The 13,616-nt window shown below is 42.3% G+C and overlaps 1 protein-coding gene across 1 annotated transcript; it reads right to left on the bottom strand.

The window, feature by feature from the left end:
• Positions 1–328: 328 nt before the first annotated feature.
• On the bottom strand, positions 329–13,164 carry stx12 (syntaxin 12). Its single transcript, XM_079522289.1, has 10 exons — positions 13,016–13,164; positions 11,228–11,423; positions 10,714–10,783; positions 9,873–9,972; positions 8,359–8,496; positions 8,155–8,198; positions 5,380–5,485; positions 2,597–2,669; positions 1,527–1,609; positions 329–511 (listed from the first exon to the last, which is right to left on the bottom strand). Exons 2-10 carry the CDS (start codon positions 11,328–11,330, stop codon positions 419–421), a joined length of 810 nt encoding a protein of 269 aa, XP_079378415.1. The 5' UTR covers positions 11,331–11,423; positions 13,016–13,164; the 3' UTR covers positions 329–418.
• Between the last annotated feature and the right edge of the window lie 452 nt (positions 13,165–13,616).

Raw genomic sequence — 13,616 nt, 5'->3', positions numbered from 1 at the left:
TTGTAAGTTCTGCTATTTTTCAATAGCTAAAGTATAACATAATCCTTAAAAACGCCAAAAGGGGTCCCCGTCCAGAATGGGTTAACCACGTAAGCCATTGACATGAAAAATATAGCGTATTGTGCGCTTGTAGATCGGGGCTGTTTCGGCTACGTTTGAACATTTCGGGAACATTTTGAAAAAACTTTCTGAACATTTCCGAAAAGAACTCTTACCTATAATGAAATGCCAAAAGTAGGGATATAGCAGGTTGAAAAGGGGTTAATGGATGGATGTTCCCTTTCAAAGATCTTTTTCGCACTCTTATTCTTGATCCTTCTCGACTTCAGGAGGGCGGGGTGTGGGGTGTGGGGTGGGGTGGGTGTTGATAAAATAAATATATAGCGGTGTGAGAAAGGATGGTTTTGCGCTCCTCTCTTCATCTAGACGCTTGCCAGATGATGATGCCGAGTATGACGAGCACTATGGAGACGACCATAGCTAAGATGCACATCTTCTTACGCGACTTTTGCTGTGGGGGGAAAGAGGTTGAAGTCAGGTGGGTAATGATGCTCTAAGGCCTCACTCAGACCTTTACTGCATTGCTGTATGCTTGTTGGATGAATGTTGTGTAGTGTCATGGCCGCCCCAATGCATTTCCAATGGGAGTCACATGGTTTTACACAACATTTGTGTTGTATGAGGGGGAGGGGCACAGTCGAAACACAGCCGAAAGCCATACAACAGCTTGTAGTCCAAAATGTGGACTACAAACCATGTGACTTCCATTGGAAATGCATTGGGGCGGCCATGACACTACACAACATTCATCCAACAAGCATACAGCAATGCAGTAAAGGTCTGAGTGAGGCCTAAGTGTTCACTCAAAGAGGTGCTAAAATGGGGGCACGCGGGTGAAATCACCCCCTCAACGTCTTCTGACAGACATACTTAGGGGTTGGAATGTTGTGCATCCAAGCAAGCCCAACCCGGTAGTCACTTTGAGTGGCACCACACAAAGCCAACGGGTGAACATGTACTGTATGTCGGACATTGCTATTACTAACCCTACCACCAAACCCCCAAACCTGGGGGGTTCCAGACCCACAGGAACGCACCCAGGGTGCCGGCCCGATTCCGGCGAGCCACCCCGCATCCGAAACGGTTGAGAAATGACAGAGTTACCGTGTGGGGGTCCCTCTACTGTACTGTACTGTCACTGTACTATACTGGCACACCCAAAATCAATACAGTTAATATGTGCGTGTGTGTGCGTTAGGTTGCGCACAGGTGGTGAAAAACAACCATGCTGTTTCCGTGCTCCCACCCAGCCACCCACACACATAGTCACTTAAGGAAGTGGTTGCACCACTTAAAAACCACCGCCCAGTTAAGGAAAAACCCCGCCCAGTAGGGGAGGGGAATCCTCGATCCCCTGGCTTCCCTCCCCCATCCCCTCCCATATGTCTGTCAGAAGACCTTGAGGGTTGATTTCACCCAACACCTAAAAGCGGGAGGCTTGTTGGCCTTGCGTGTTGTTCACTCACCTGGTAGTAATTGGCTCTTTGCAGCTGTTCCGTTCCTCGCTCCACGTGAACCTCGGCATTCTCCACGTTGGCTTCGATGCTGTCTGCAGGACAACAGAAACATCGAGATCAGTGTTTACCCCTAGGGTAGGTATCCTCACTAAAAACATGCAGTAATCCTGGTCTCTGAACTGCCTCCCCCTGGCCAGCCGGGGCGCCTGATGGAGGGGGAAGGAACTGGTCGGAATAACGTGTTCCTTCCACACAGTGTTTATTTCAGACTAAAAAACTATGACGAAAAATGTTCGTCGACTACCTTTTTTTCCACAGACAAAAATAAAAACTAAGCTACCATGACTAAAACTAAGACTAAATATATTCACAATTTCGTCAACAAATAAAAACCAAGACTAAAATGTTAGGGAGGGACTAGTGGAGAAGAGATCCAGTAGAACTAAAAGACAGGTCATTTTATATTTGGTTGCACTCAGGTGTTGCGCTCTGAAAATAGCAGATCTACAAGCTCACGTGAGCTTGTAGGTCAGCTATTTTCAGTGTGCAACCAAGTGTAAAATCTGCCATTACATTACAACGCAATCACGGCCCGCCAAAGTACATTTTAGTCGACAAAATAAACTGTAGATTTAGTCCACTAAGATCTTATGATATAAGACTAAAACTAGACTAAACATTAAAACATTTCAGATGACAAAAATATGACTAAAACTAAACATTTCATTCCAAAGACTATGACTAAACTAAAACCAAATCCGCTGTCATTATCTTTGATTGATTGATTGAAAATTGTATTAACAGTTTGCAGAATTACAGTACATTTCAAGCACAAACTCAATACAAAGGCTGTTAACTGTGAGTGGACGACCCAATTAAGCATTACACTTGTTTACAACAGGGTCCACCATGTTCAATTCATCAAAACATTTAGAGACGTATAAATAGACACTTCTATCAACACTGGACTGTTGCAAGGACATCAAGCTTCCATACTTGGGAGGTAAGCAGTGAATACAATATATCATTCTGGAGTTCAAACTTCGGATTTCACAAGTTTTAAAGTACAAATGACTCACCGATCATCTCTCCCTGATCGTGGATCATTACTGCCAGGTCCTTGAAGATCTGGTTTACATCCATGATGTCCGACTGAAACAGACGATGAAAACTTACTGAATGAGCCAATACTGCCTAAGTGTCTTGAGCCAGTTATGGTGATAAGGATCACAGGTTCTCCTTGGGGGGAGGGGTTCCACACTAAGCACCAGGTGAAGTGATAAGGATCACAGGTGAAGGAGCCTAGGGAGGAATGGCTTGGCTCAGGCACACACTTTTAGATTATAGATTATACGGTTTTTACCGTTATTTACATGCATTGACAAAACTATGCTGTTTCCTGTTGGCAATATAATAAATGGGAACCTCACCCAACAGCAGTTGCACTGTTTGGACATTCATGATTTACTTGAAACGCGTTAAAACGGTTTCCCTATGCCCTGCCTAGCCGAGTGGCAAGTATGTTTGTTAGCCACCACACTTACAACATGAACAGATGTTGCGCTATCTTGGCACCGAAATTGCACAAAATTGGTTAGCCGTAGTTTTGTGTCCTATGATTGTGTGTTGGGGAGTGTTGGGCAGGAACCCCTTTTGGTGTTTTAAGTATTATGTTATACTTTTAGCTATTGAAAAATAGCAGATCTACAAGCTCATAGCGAGGCACTCGCTATGAGCGAGTTTTTTTTGTTTTTGATTTTAACTAAAATCTTTACTTCTGGCGGGTCCCTGGCTGGAACAACGTATTTTCAAATACCTTTTCAATATTTTTGGACAATGAAAAATAAAGTCTACTTTGATTCTTAGTAGCAGTTCCACAAACGTGCTTGAAGCTCCATTCTGAATGACATCCTGAATGTGTTTATGTCACGTTGATGGCATGCTATCCACACCCTGTACTTTTAATGGTGCTCTACGACCTCAAAACAGACACTCAAATGTCACCAAACATATCCAGTCAATTCTGGTAAATCTGTGAATTTTCTTTGTGTGTTTTAACCCATTTAGACCTGAGGACGATTCTACAAAGGTCTTCTTAATCATGACAGTTTGCTGAAAAACCCTATTTTTATCAGTGGTTTTCAAAATATTTCATGTCAAGGACCCCAAAAATGATATGTATTTGGCCACCGACCCCCATCTGAAAATATGTTGTTCCAGGAACCCCCCCCCCCCCCCCCCCCCATAAGCAAACATTTGAATTAAAAACTTTCGCTCTGAAAGAATATACAGTATATTCCAAATTTGTGCCACATTTTCACGATTTTCCAAAAATAGCAGACCTACAAGCTCGTAGTGCGGCACTCGGTGCCGCGCTATGAGCTTGTAGATCTGCTATTTTTCAATAGCTAAAGTATAACATCATGCTTGAAACACCAAAAGGGGTTCCCGCCCAGATTGGGTTAAAAAGCAGATTGGGTGGTCCTCTCAGTTTGGAATTTTTTTATTTTATTGTTTTTAACAATATACCTAGCGTCTATCTAAATAGTTGAAGAGAAGTTTAGACTCAAAGAAATGGAGCTCGACCGACACCAGGTTTTCTGGGAGCAATGCCGACCCCTATTTTGGACTTTGGAGAGTCCTAGAACACCGACTATTACTGATGCTTTGACGGATATTTTTTGCCAAATTGAAAGTTTTGATTTGAGATTTGAGAACTTTTAACAAACAAAAAAACACCAACATAACATAACGTTTTGATAGATTATAGATAAGAAAATTAAACAACCCGAGCAGATCTACAGGCTCACAATGTGTTGCACAGCACTGTAATGTGATTCGTCTGTGGGCTATTATTGAACAATGTTTAAAAACATTTATGTAAGCATTAAAAAAAAAGGAAAAAAAAAGAAAATCAGGACACATTTTGCGAATAGAGTCAAATAATAGCCGGTTTTTCAACCAGACCACCAGTGGGCCTTGAGGGGGTTCCAGGTGGTCCCCAGGGAGAGTTGGTAACCAAATGGACCATTATAGATCTTTAACTCTTGAGAGCGTAAAATGAAACCAAATGGACCCTTATAGATCTTTAACTCTTGAGAGCGTAAAATGAAACCAAATGGACCCTCCCGGGTCCATTTGGTTTCATTTTACGCTCTCAAGAGTTACATTATTGTTAAACATCTGCATTATTTAAGTTACAAGAAGTCGACACAATTCAACGTTTGCCTGTTATCTCTCCTATGGTACCAACATCTATACAGCATGGGAATTGTGGACAAAATCTTGTCCAACGACCAAAAATATTCTACGTTTTGGTTCTGAGAGGCTAAATGTCACCAAACGGTGGTTCCGTGGCTCAATTAAGCAATATTACACGAGAGGGTGTGGGTTAACGTGATTATTGCCACGACAGGGATGCGGTAAGGAAGGAACGAGACGAAAGTCTCGTTCCTTCCTTACCGCATCCCTGTCGTGGCAATAATCACGTTAACCCACACCCTCTCGTGTAATATTGCAATTATACCACAGTTACCCTTAAAACTAAGAGAATCGCTGAAAAAATTATTTTTTTTAATGACAGATGTAGTCACTACGACCACAAATGTCCCAAGAAACTAGCTAGCCTAGCCACCGAGTTTGCTAGCGCTCTGGGAGAACAGAGCAGCTGAATTCTTTGTTTTGATTAGGTGGTGAATGGTGCTGGTTTAACCCACGGCTAGAAGGCTGTTTCAACCAATCAGATTGCTTCCTCGAAACGACCTGTGGTATAATTACCCAATAAATAATGGGCCGGCCTTGATATGAAAAGGGTTGAAAAACAGACTGCTCTAGAAAGAAAGAAGAGAAATGAGTCACTCACCTCCAGCTGTCTTATGTTTGTCTCTCTCTCCTTGATGAGCTCCAGGTCTTCCTCCGTGATGGACGATTCCTCCAGCTGGGTGGTCGTCTGAGCCCAGTCATCTTGACTTTAACACACACACAAACCGTGAAATGTTATGTTCTTCTTCACACACATGGACAACACAGCACGGGACGCTTGGGATAACGCGAGTGACATTTAGGTGTGGGAGTTAGCCAGGGGTGAAACAGAGTCCAATAGATTCATCATTGACCAATAAATGTATTGAATAACACTTTGGCAGTCATATTTGGCTTAGTGATGTAATCATGACAATTAACGCCCTGATTGACGCAGCACGCTCCATGAGATAGCACAATTTCTGTCGACTCACTCTGGCCCCTTTTCCACCGGTGGGGAACCGGCTCAGTTCTTTTTGGTTCTTATAGTCCATGAGCCAGAGCTCCAACATTGGAACGTTAATTATGAAGTGAGTGGGCAAAACTATACCTAAATTAGGTATGTTATCACCATGAAACATCCCCAGTTGATTACTTACACAAAGACAATGATTGTTATGGTTTTACAAATCGTAAAAAAGGAAAAAGCTACTACTGTGGAAGGGTTATCATATATTAATTTACTATATCGATCCTATAAACCAGGGGTCTGCAACCTTTTGTGCCATGTTTTTAGTTTCTGGATAGTCAGTGTGTCACTTTAATGACACCACGCCACAATTCCAACATGTTTTGATTGTCCGCGAATAAAACCTTTTCCCTTGTTAAATATTCTTTCACATCGTTTATAATGATCATTAGACTCAGAGCATAGGCCTCCTATCGCCCTCCCCCAGTCAGAGTTCAGAGTTTTAATGAATGTAGAATGATGTGCAGGATGTAATTGACATAGAAATATGAGTGAATTCATTTATTTGACTACATTTTTTTAATTGTTTCTTTACCGGTATTCTTTTTTTGAGACAACTTTTTGATTGGTGTAAACCACTCCTACAACTGGCTTTTTGATTGGTGTAAACCACTCCTACAACTGGCTTTTTGATTGGTGTAAACCACTCCTACAACTGGCTTTTTGATTGGTGTAAACCACTCCTACAACTGGCTTTTTTGTGCAGAAAAAATGAGCATGGTTGCTATGTTCACCCTGTTGTAATGACGTAATGAAATCACACCCGGGTGAACAGGGTCAACATAGCAACCATGCTCATTTTTTCTGCACAAACAAAGCCAGGTAATGAAATCACACCCGGGTGTGATTTCATTACGTCAGACAGACCTCACACCACTCAGTTCACACGGGTGTGATTTTTTTTTTTTTATGCGTGTGTGCCAGTGATCACCCTCCTTTGTGCCAAGGTTGGCACCAGTGCCAAAGGTTGCCTACCCCTGCTATAAACAATTTAATATAGGTAGGAAAAGCGCCTTGGGAAGAGTTTGCTGGCCAATCGGAGGGGAGAATAGAGTTATTGCAATTGAAATGTTTTTAAATGGGCGTAACAACAATAGTCTGCTTTGCCCATAGGCAACCACACTAATTAAGAAACCATTGTTCTTGCATTCATTAACCCATTTTGGGCGGGAACCCCTTTTGGTGTTAACATTATGTTATGCTTTAGCTATTGAAAAATAGCAGATCTACAAGCTCATAGCGCGCCACTCGGTGGCGCGCTATGAGCTTGTAGGTCTGCTATTTTTGAAAAATCGAAGAACGACTGACATAGAAACATAGCTTTTTCAGAAAACCGTCAGGATGTAGAAGACATTTTTAGAATCTGATCTCAGGTCAAAATGGGTTAAAAATATATAAATATCTGTTTGAAACGGCCATATCTGCATGCAGACAATGTCACTGGTACTAGGCACGTTTCTGATCCGTCGACACTCAACAGCCCCTCCCGGAGGCTGCCTGAGACACTGAGTAGACAGAAATGGTGCCACCTTATAATGAGCATTAGTGGGGCCCAATTATATGATAGGTCCAAAATGGTAAAGTGGACCTTTAAAGATGGAATGCCGTGATCCCCCCCCCCCCCCCAAAACATGATCATCAGGTACTATGAGATTATACTAGGAGAAAGATTTTTTTTTTAGTGTTCAAAAGTGTACAGAAAGTGTTAAGATTATGTTTTGTATGTGGCCACACCCACCAGTTCATTAAGTATGCCTGGTTTACTTTTCAGGTGGGTGGTGATCCACCTGAACTGTTTTTTTTTTTTATGTTTTTTTGCGGCTTTCGCCTTTATTTTATATTTTTTATAGAGGGACAGACAGTAGGCTGACAGGAAATGGGGGAGAGAGATGGTGGAGTGACATGCAGTAAAGGCCGTCGGGATCGGGAGTCGAACCCGCGGCACACTGCCAGACTCGGACTACCGGCCAAGGTGCCTGGACCGCTGAGCCACGGCCCAGGCCCACATGAACTGTTGTTGTATGATGGGGGGAGGGGTTGATATTGTGATGTCACTAACGTGTTGTACTTCGATTGGGCCTTTTGACTCAAAGGCTTTTAGGAAGAAACCGAAAATACACCGGGAAGACATATTTCAATATTCTAACCACACCCGGGGGACTAGTAATGTTAACTCCATAGACACATACAAAACAGAAAAAGTAACAATCACGGCACTCCATCTTTATAATAATTATAATAATAAGTGCAACAGGAATAAGAAAAGTAATTACATAGACAATAGATCACTCGATTATATATATAAAAAAAAAAGACATTGTTCCGTTGCAGCCCTGTGCGGATGGAAATGAATGATGCTGAACTTACTTGTCAAAGGACACAAGCTGTTCATCGTTAGCACCATCTTCAGCCTGAAAGAGAAAGACTCAGAGATCACACCAATGTGCAATAAGCATTCAAATGAAGCCTCGATGACACAGATGTTCTGGGAACCTGAATTTCTGTTAGAATCATTAGTCCATTCTTCGTGGACCTGAAGGGTTACAGACACCAAAAAAAAGAACAACGTACCGAGAGGCGGGATCCGGCTCTGGCTCGGGCGACAGACTCCTTCTCCTTCTCGGCTGCGTGGCGCTGCACGGACTGGAAGTTGTTGAGTGCTGCGGAGAAGTCGTTCATCAGCCGTTCCCTCTGGATCTTCTGTTGTCTCTGTTGAGGGAGGGTGTTGAGGTCAGACACAGAGACACAAGATGGCCAGAAAACGAGAGGGAAAGTGGATGGAGGGGGGGGGGAAAGAATGGGTGGAAAAAATAGGGCAAAGAGTCATTCAGCTTGCAGATAATCAGTTCCCATAGACCAGGGATGGGCAACTTTGACAATGGAGAGGGCCACTATAGTTCCACACTCACTCCAGAGGGCCACTATAGTTCCACACTCACTCCAGAGGGCCACTATAGTTCCACACTCACTCCAGAGGGCCACTATGGTTCCACACTTACCCCAGAGGGCCCACATTGCATATTACTGTTGTAGCAAAAATAGCCGATCTACAAGCTCGAAACGCGTCGCAGTGCGACGCGTTTTGGTGAGGCGAGTAGTACTCTAGCCTCGGAGACCACTGGTGTTTTGTTTCAAAGGAGAAAAGAACACCTGGGCGAGAGACATGCATGAGAACAACAGGCATATATACGAGCGGAGTGAACCTTGTATTCTCGCTAACCAATAAGGGTGCAGAGAGAGGAGCGTCACTCCAAATGTAGTGATATCACTGTTCCCCGCTGTGTGGAGTCGGGAGCAGAGGGGGGGCGAGGGGGTGGGCACATAGGTTGGTGAACCAATAGGAAGTCCCCAGCTGTCTCAGCCGGGGAGATGGGCGGACCGCCCATCTATGCCCAGAAAACCATACTGTAGGTCTCTCTTTCAGGCTAGTAGCACTATGATGTTAGCAATGAGAGAGTGTGTGTGTGTGTGTGTGTGTGTGTGTGTGTGTGTGTGTGTGTGTGTGTGCGAGTGTGTGTGTGTGTGTGAGAGAGTGTGTCACGGGGGAAATCAGCCCTCAGCAATTTCTGTCAGAAATATGGGGAGGGGATTTCACAAAACACTGGGTAGCGACCCAGTGGAGAAATTGGCACAGAGTACTTGGAGGCCAGTCTATGACATCAGCACTATGACATCAGTAATATGCCAGTACTATAGGTCGGTCTATATGGGTCCCAGCTGTTGTCAGTCAGATATGATGATGTCAGCACTGACACTGTGAAACTGTGCAATGAGTGCAGGAACCTCTAGATGTCTTTGTTGCTCAATGTGCGCACTGCATATCGGTGTCATTTATCTTTGTAATAAATCTGTGTAATAGCTTCCGGGATTGTATTATGCCTCTGTGAGCCTAATAGTCTACTTGCCAGCCCATGGAACCCCATTGTAAGTGGTGCATTTATAGATTGTGCATCAATTCACCCATTCACACACACATTCATAGCCACCAGCCGTTTTAGCACAATGAAGGTTTTTGTGCAAAACCAATGCTTGGGATGGATTCAGCATCATGAAAACATGGACATGGTTTAAATGTAAACACATACCTGTTCTGAAGGTGATGAAGGCAAAGGAATTGAACCCAAGTCTTTCAGGTGCTTATTAGTTTCTTTTGCCAGTTGGTTGGTATAGTGTTGTATCTGCTGCCTGCGAGATCACAAACGGGTTTGGAATTAACCCATTTTGGGCGGGAACCCCTTCTGGTGTTAGCATTATGTTATGCTTTAGCTATTGAAAAATAGCAGATCTACAAGCTCATAGCGCGCCACCGAGTGGCGCGCTACGAGCTTGTAGGTCTGCTATTTTTGAAAAAACGAAGAACGATTGACATAGAAACATAGCTTTTTCAGAGAACTGACAGGATGTAGAAGACATTTTTAGAATCTGATCTCAGGTCAGGTCGAAGAGCGAGACAGAACGGTATCCGGAGAACTCGCCAGTTTACCGACTCGCCGCGATTTAGTGCATTTTAGTTTTACTTCACCTTCATTTAAATTGCATTGAATTGAGAGAGAGAGAGGATAGTTGTTTAGAGTTTACACTAGAGAAAGTAGGAATGCTAAAAGTTTAGACACCAAAGTACCGAAACAATGTAATTCATTAGTCAACAATATCCTGAAATGGTAGGCCTATACTTATCATTGGTATTCACATACTCACCTTTTTATCATCATCTAGCTGACCATTTAATTGCACAAAATAATTTGATCACTTTGGAAATTAACTATAACATCTGTGAGTTTGACTACACTGATGAAGACAGCATGTTAGCATAACGATGAAGACATTGATGAAGAATTGTCGCCACGGCGACTTGGTAAAACTGGTGAGTTCTCCGGTATCCGACAGAACAGTGTGCAATGACAACAAAGAGCTGGTGACACTTACAGTCGGTCCTGAAGTTCACTATTATCCTGTCTCGTCCCTACTTGGTTCACCATAGACTTGATCTGAGCAGCTGTCGGGGAAATAAACCAACATATAGTTTAGATTGAACCCTGAGCTGGAATCGACATCCAAACACAACATAGCGACGGATAGATGAGACAAAATATACTGACAATTTCGTGTTTCGTCAAGAAATAAAAACTAGACTAAAATGTTAGGAAGGGACTAGTGGACAAGAGATCAAGTATAAGTCATTTTACACTGAAAATAGCCGATCTACAAGCCCACAACGCGTCGCATTTTCATTACGATGCCATCAAGGCCCGCAAAAATACACTAAATCAACTGTAGATTTAGTTGACTAAAACTAGACTAAACACTAAGACATTCCAGGAATTTCCAGGTGACTAAAATGTGACTAAAACTAAATGAAAACTATTCAAGAGACTACGACTAAAACTAAAATGTACTGCCAAAAACAACACTGTTGTTGAGAAGGGGGAAAGAAACATACTATTCTGTGTAATCTTTTGGATGTTGGAACTGCATGTTTGAATGAGAGTATTGAAGTCCCGAGGCGCCGCGGCGCGGTAGCTGTCTGCGTTTCCGTAAGACATGGCTGCTGTCGGAGGCGTTGGCGAGGCTTAGATTGGAGAGACCGGATCTTATCTGGAGGCAGACGTCTGTAGAGGCTGGACCCGAAGACAATGCTGTAGAACGTAAAATAATGACATATTGTTAAGGGTAGGATCCTGATCAATATACTAGTGATGCACCGAATATTCGTCTGCAGAAAATATTCGGCCGAAAATGGCTAAAAATGCATTTTAGGCCTATTCGGTTTCGGCCCAAATAGGCCGAAAATATATCACCGAATTGTGTATGCAATTAATGCATTCAAAAGTGATGAATAAATGTTTTATGGACCCATAAATAAATTTAAGTGATTATTATTTAAGTTAAGTTTTGCCATGACAACAATGGTAGGAAAAAAGATATAGAATATTAATCATACTCTGCTATTCGGATTTCGGGCAATTGTTTCCTATATTCGGTATTGGCCAAGAATTTCCCTTTCGGTGCATCCCTACAATATACTAACATACTTGACTAAAATATGCAAAACCTGTGAGGACCACAGAATAACTTTTTTTATTTATTTTTTATATATCTATTTTGATAGATACTATGCAGAGAACAGAGCACATTTATTTATGGTAGTTATTCACATACTTATGTTGTTTAGATAGATATATACTAGTTTCCCTTGAACACCAAATGCTAAGAATGTTATTTACATAACATGCATTTGTTAGGTTGGTTTTCCTGGTTCCACAACATTCATCTGGGGTCCGACACAGGTCATCTTTGCTGTGAGTGACCGTTCTGCTTTGTACAGGCCCAGTTGTTAGTGACCAACTGTATTATGGCTCCTCGTGAGTAACTACCATATTATGGTATTATTATTATTTTATTTTTTTGTAACTATAAAAACTACACAGAACTAGCTACAATACAAACACCTTGATTGATTGATTGCAATTTTTATTTCAGTATGCATTCTGCATACTGAAATAAAAATACATTTCAAGTCAATGCAAAAACTGTTACTTTGTGGACGAACCATAAAGCACTAAACTAAACAGCTTACTGCTTTACAAGGTTCTTACCAGACTGTAGGTAAGAAACGATATAAATTAAATGGCTTATATCCTGAATGAGCACCTCAGTAAAGACAGTTCTTAAAAAAGGGCAGAGAAAGTAAAGTCACCTATAGCTACGCCTACCCAAGACGGAATTTTGATTGATTTGATTGATTGAAGTATTTATTAACAGTTTGCAGAATTACAGTACATTTCAAGCACAGCTCAATACAAAAAAAACTGTTAACTATGAGTGGACGACCCAATAAAGCACTACACTTGTTCACAAGAGGGTCCACCTTGTTCAATTCATCATAACATTTAACGGCCGGTCGAACCTTTAAACCTATATTGGCAAATAACACTAGCTCATGCTTGCTTGGCAACATCGTATTGCCAACAAGGCATTGGTTATCTGTCCAGATAGCATGTTGCCAATAAAGGACAGATAATCCATGCCTTATTGTGACGGTACAATGCAAGAATGACAGGTCATAACATCATCTGATAGCTAACGGTTAGCCATTAGCGTCGAGCTGTAAAAAGGATGTTAGAATTAGCTCACAAACAGTTTCTCATTGGGTTAAAGCAAATCCTATTGTAGCAATAGCTTCCACTAAACGTATCGTGGATGTGAAAAATAAGGGGGAAGTACTTGCATATTCGTCTGTTAAAATGAGAATTCCGTCAACAGTAGCTGGTTTTGGTTTTTCCTCCACCCCAGAAGAGAAATGCTAGACTTCCTAGTCTGGCGTGTGACGTCACTGACGTCATCACGTAATGTCACGCATGGGGTGTGACCCTGACCACCCCCCCCCCCCCCCCAGTCACACGCACACACACACACACGCACTCTCTCTCTCACACATACACCGTCTCTCTCGCTCTCTAAATACACACACACACTGTAGCTTTGATGTACTGTATGTTATAGATATTTTTGATTTGATGTACTGTATATGTTATACAACATAGGCCTACATCAAAGTAAAAAAAAAAAGTCTAAATTAAATGTGTCCTCTCGCAAAGAAAGAAACACATTTATTTAGAGAAATGATCCTTGCTGAGGAATTAAATGGAAACCAGATTATAACTGTAAACAGCTCATGGATGGCTAGCCCCCCTACTTTGGTCATTGGAGTACCTTGTGACCGTCATGAGGTTGCTGGCGGCTTGCTTCCACAGGGCCTAATAAAAGCCAAGAGTGTGTGTGACTGTGTGTGTGTGTGTGGAGGGGGAGAGGGAGGGGGGCACAAATTC

The sequence above is a fragment of the Electrona antarctica genome, assembly GCF_951216825.1.
Source record: "Electrona antarctica genome assembly, chromosome: 15".
Lineage (NCBI taxonomy): Eukaryota > Metazoa > Chordata > Actinopteri > Myctophiformes > Myctophidae > Electrona > Electrona antarctica.
Note: the sequence above shows the minus strand (reverse complement) of the source record. Positions and strands in the feature narration are given on the sequence as shown.

What these genes read in the sequence shown, in the direction of transcription:
- stx12 (XM_079522289.1), bottom strand. Translation starts at nt 11,330, where the DNA reads ATGTCTTACGGAAACGCAGACAGCTACCGCGCCGCGGCGCCTCGGGAC. An exon ending in GAGCCGGATCCCGCCTCTCG is followed by an intron (nt 8,199 to 8,358) that starts GTACGTTGTTCT and finishes TTTCTCTTTCAG; the next exon opens with GCTGAAGATGGTGCTAACGA. An exon ending in CAAACATAAGACAGCTGGAG is followed by an intron (nt 2,670 to 5,379) that starts GTGAGTGACTCA and finishes CGTCTGTTTCAG; the next exon opens with TCGGACATCATGGATGTAAA.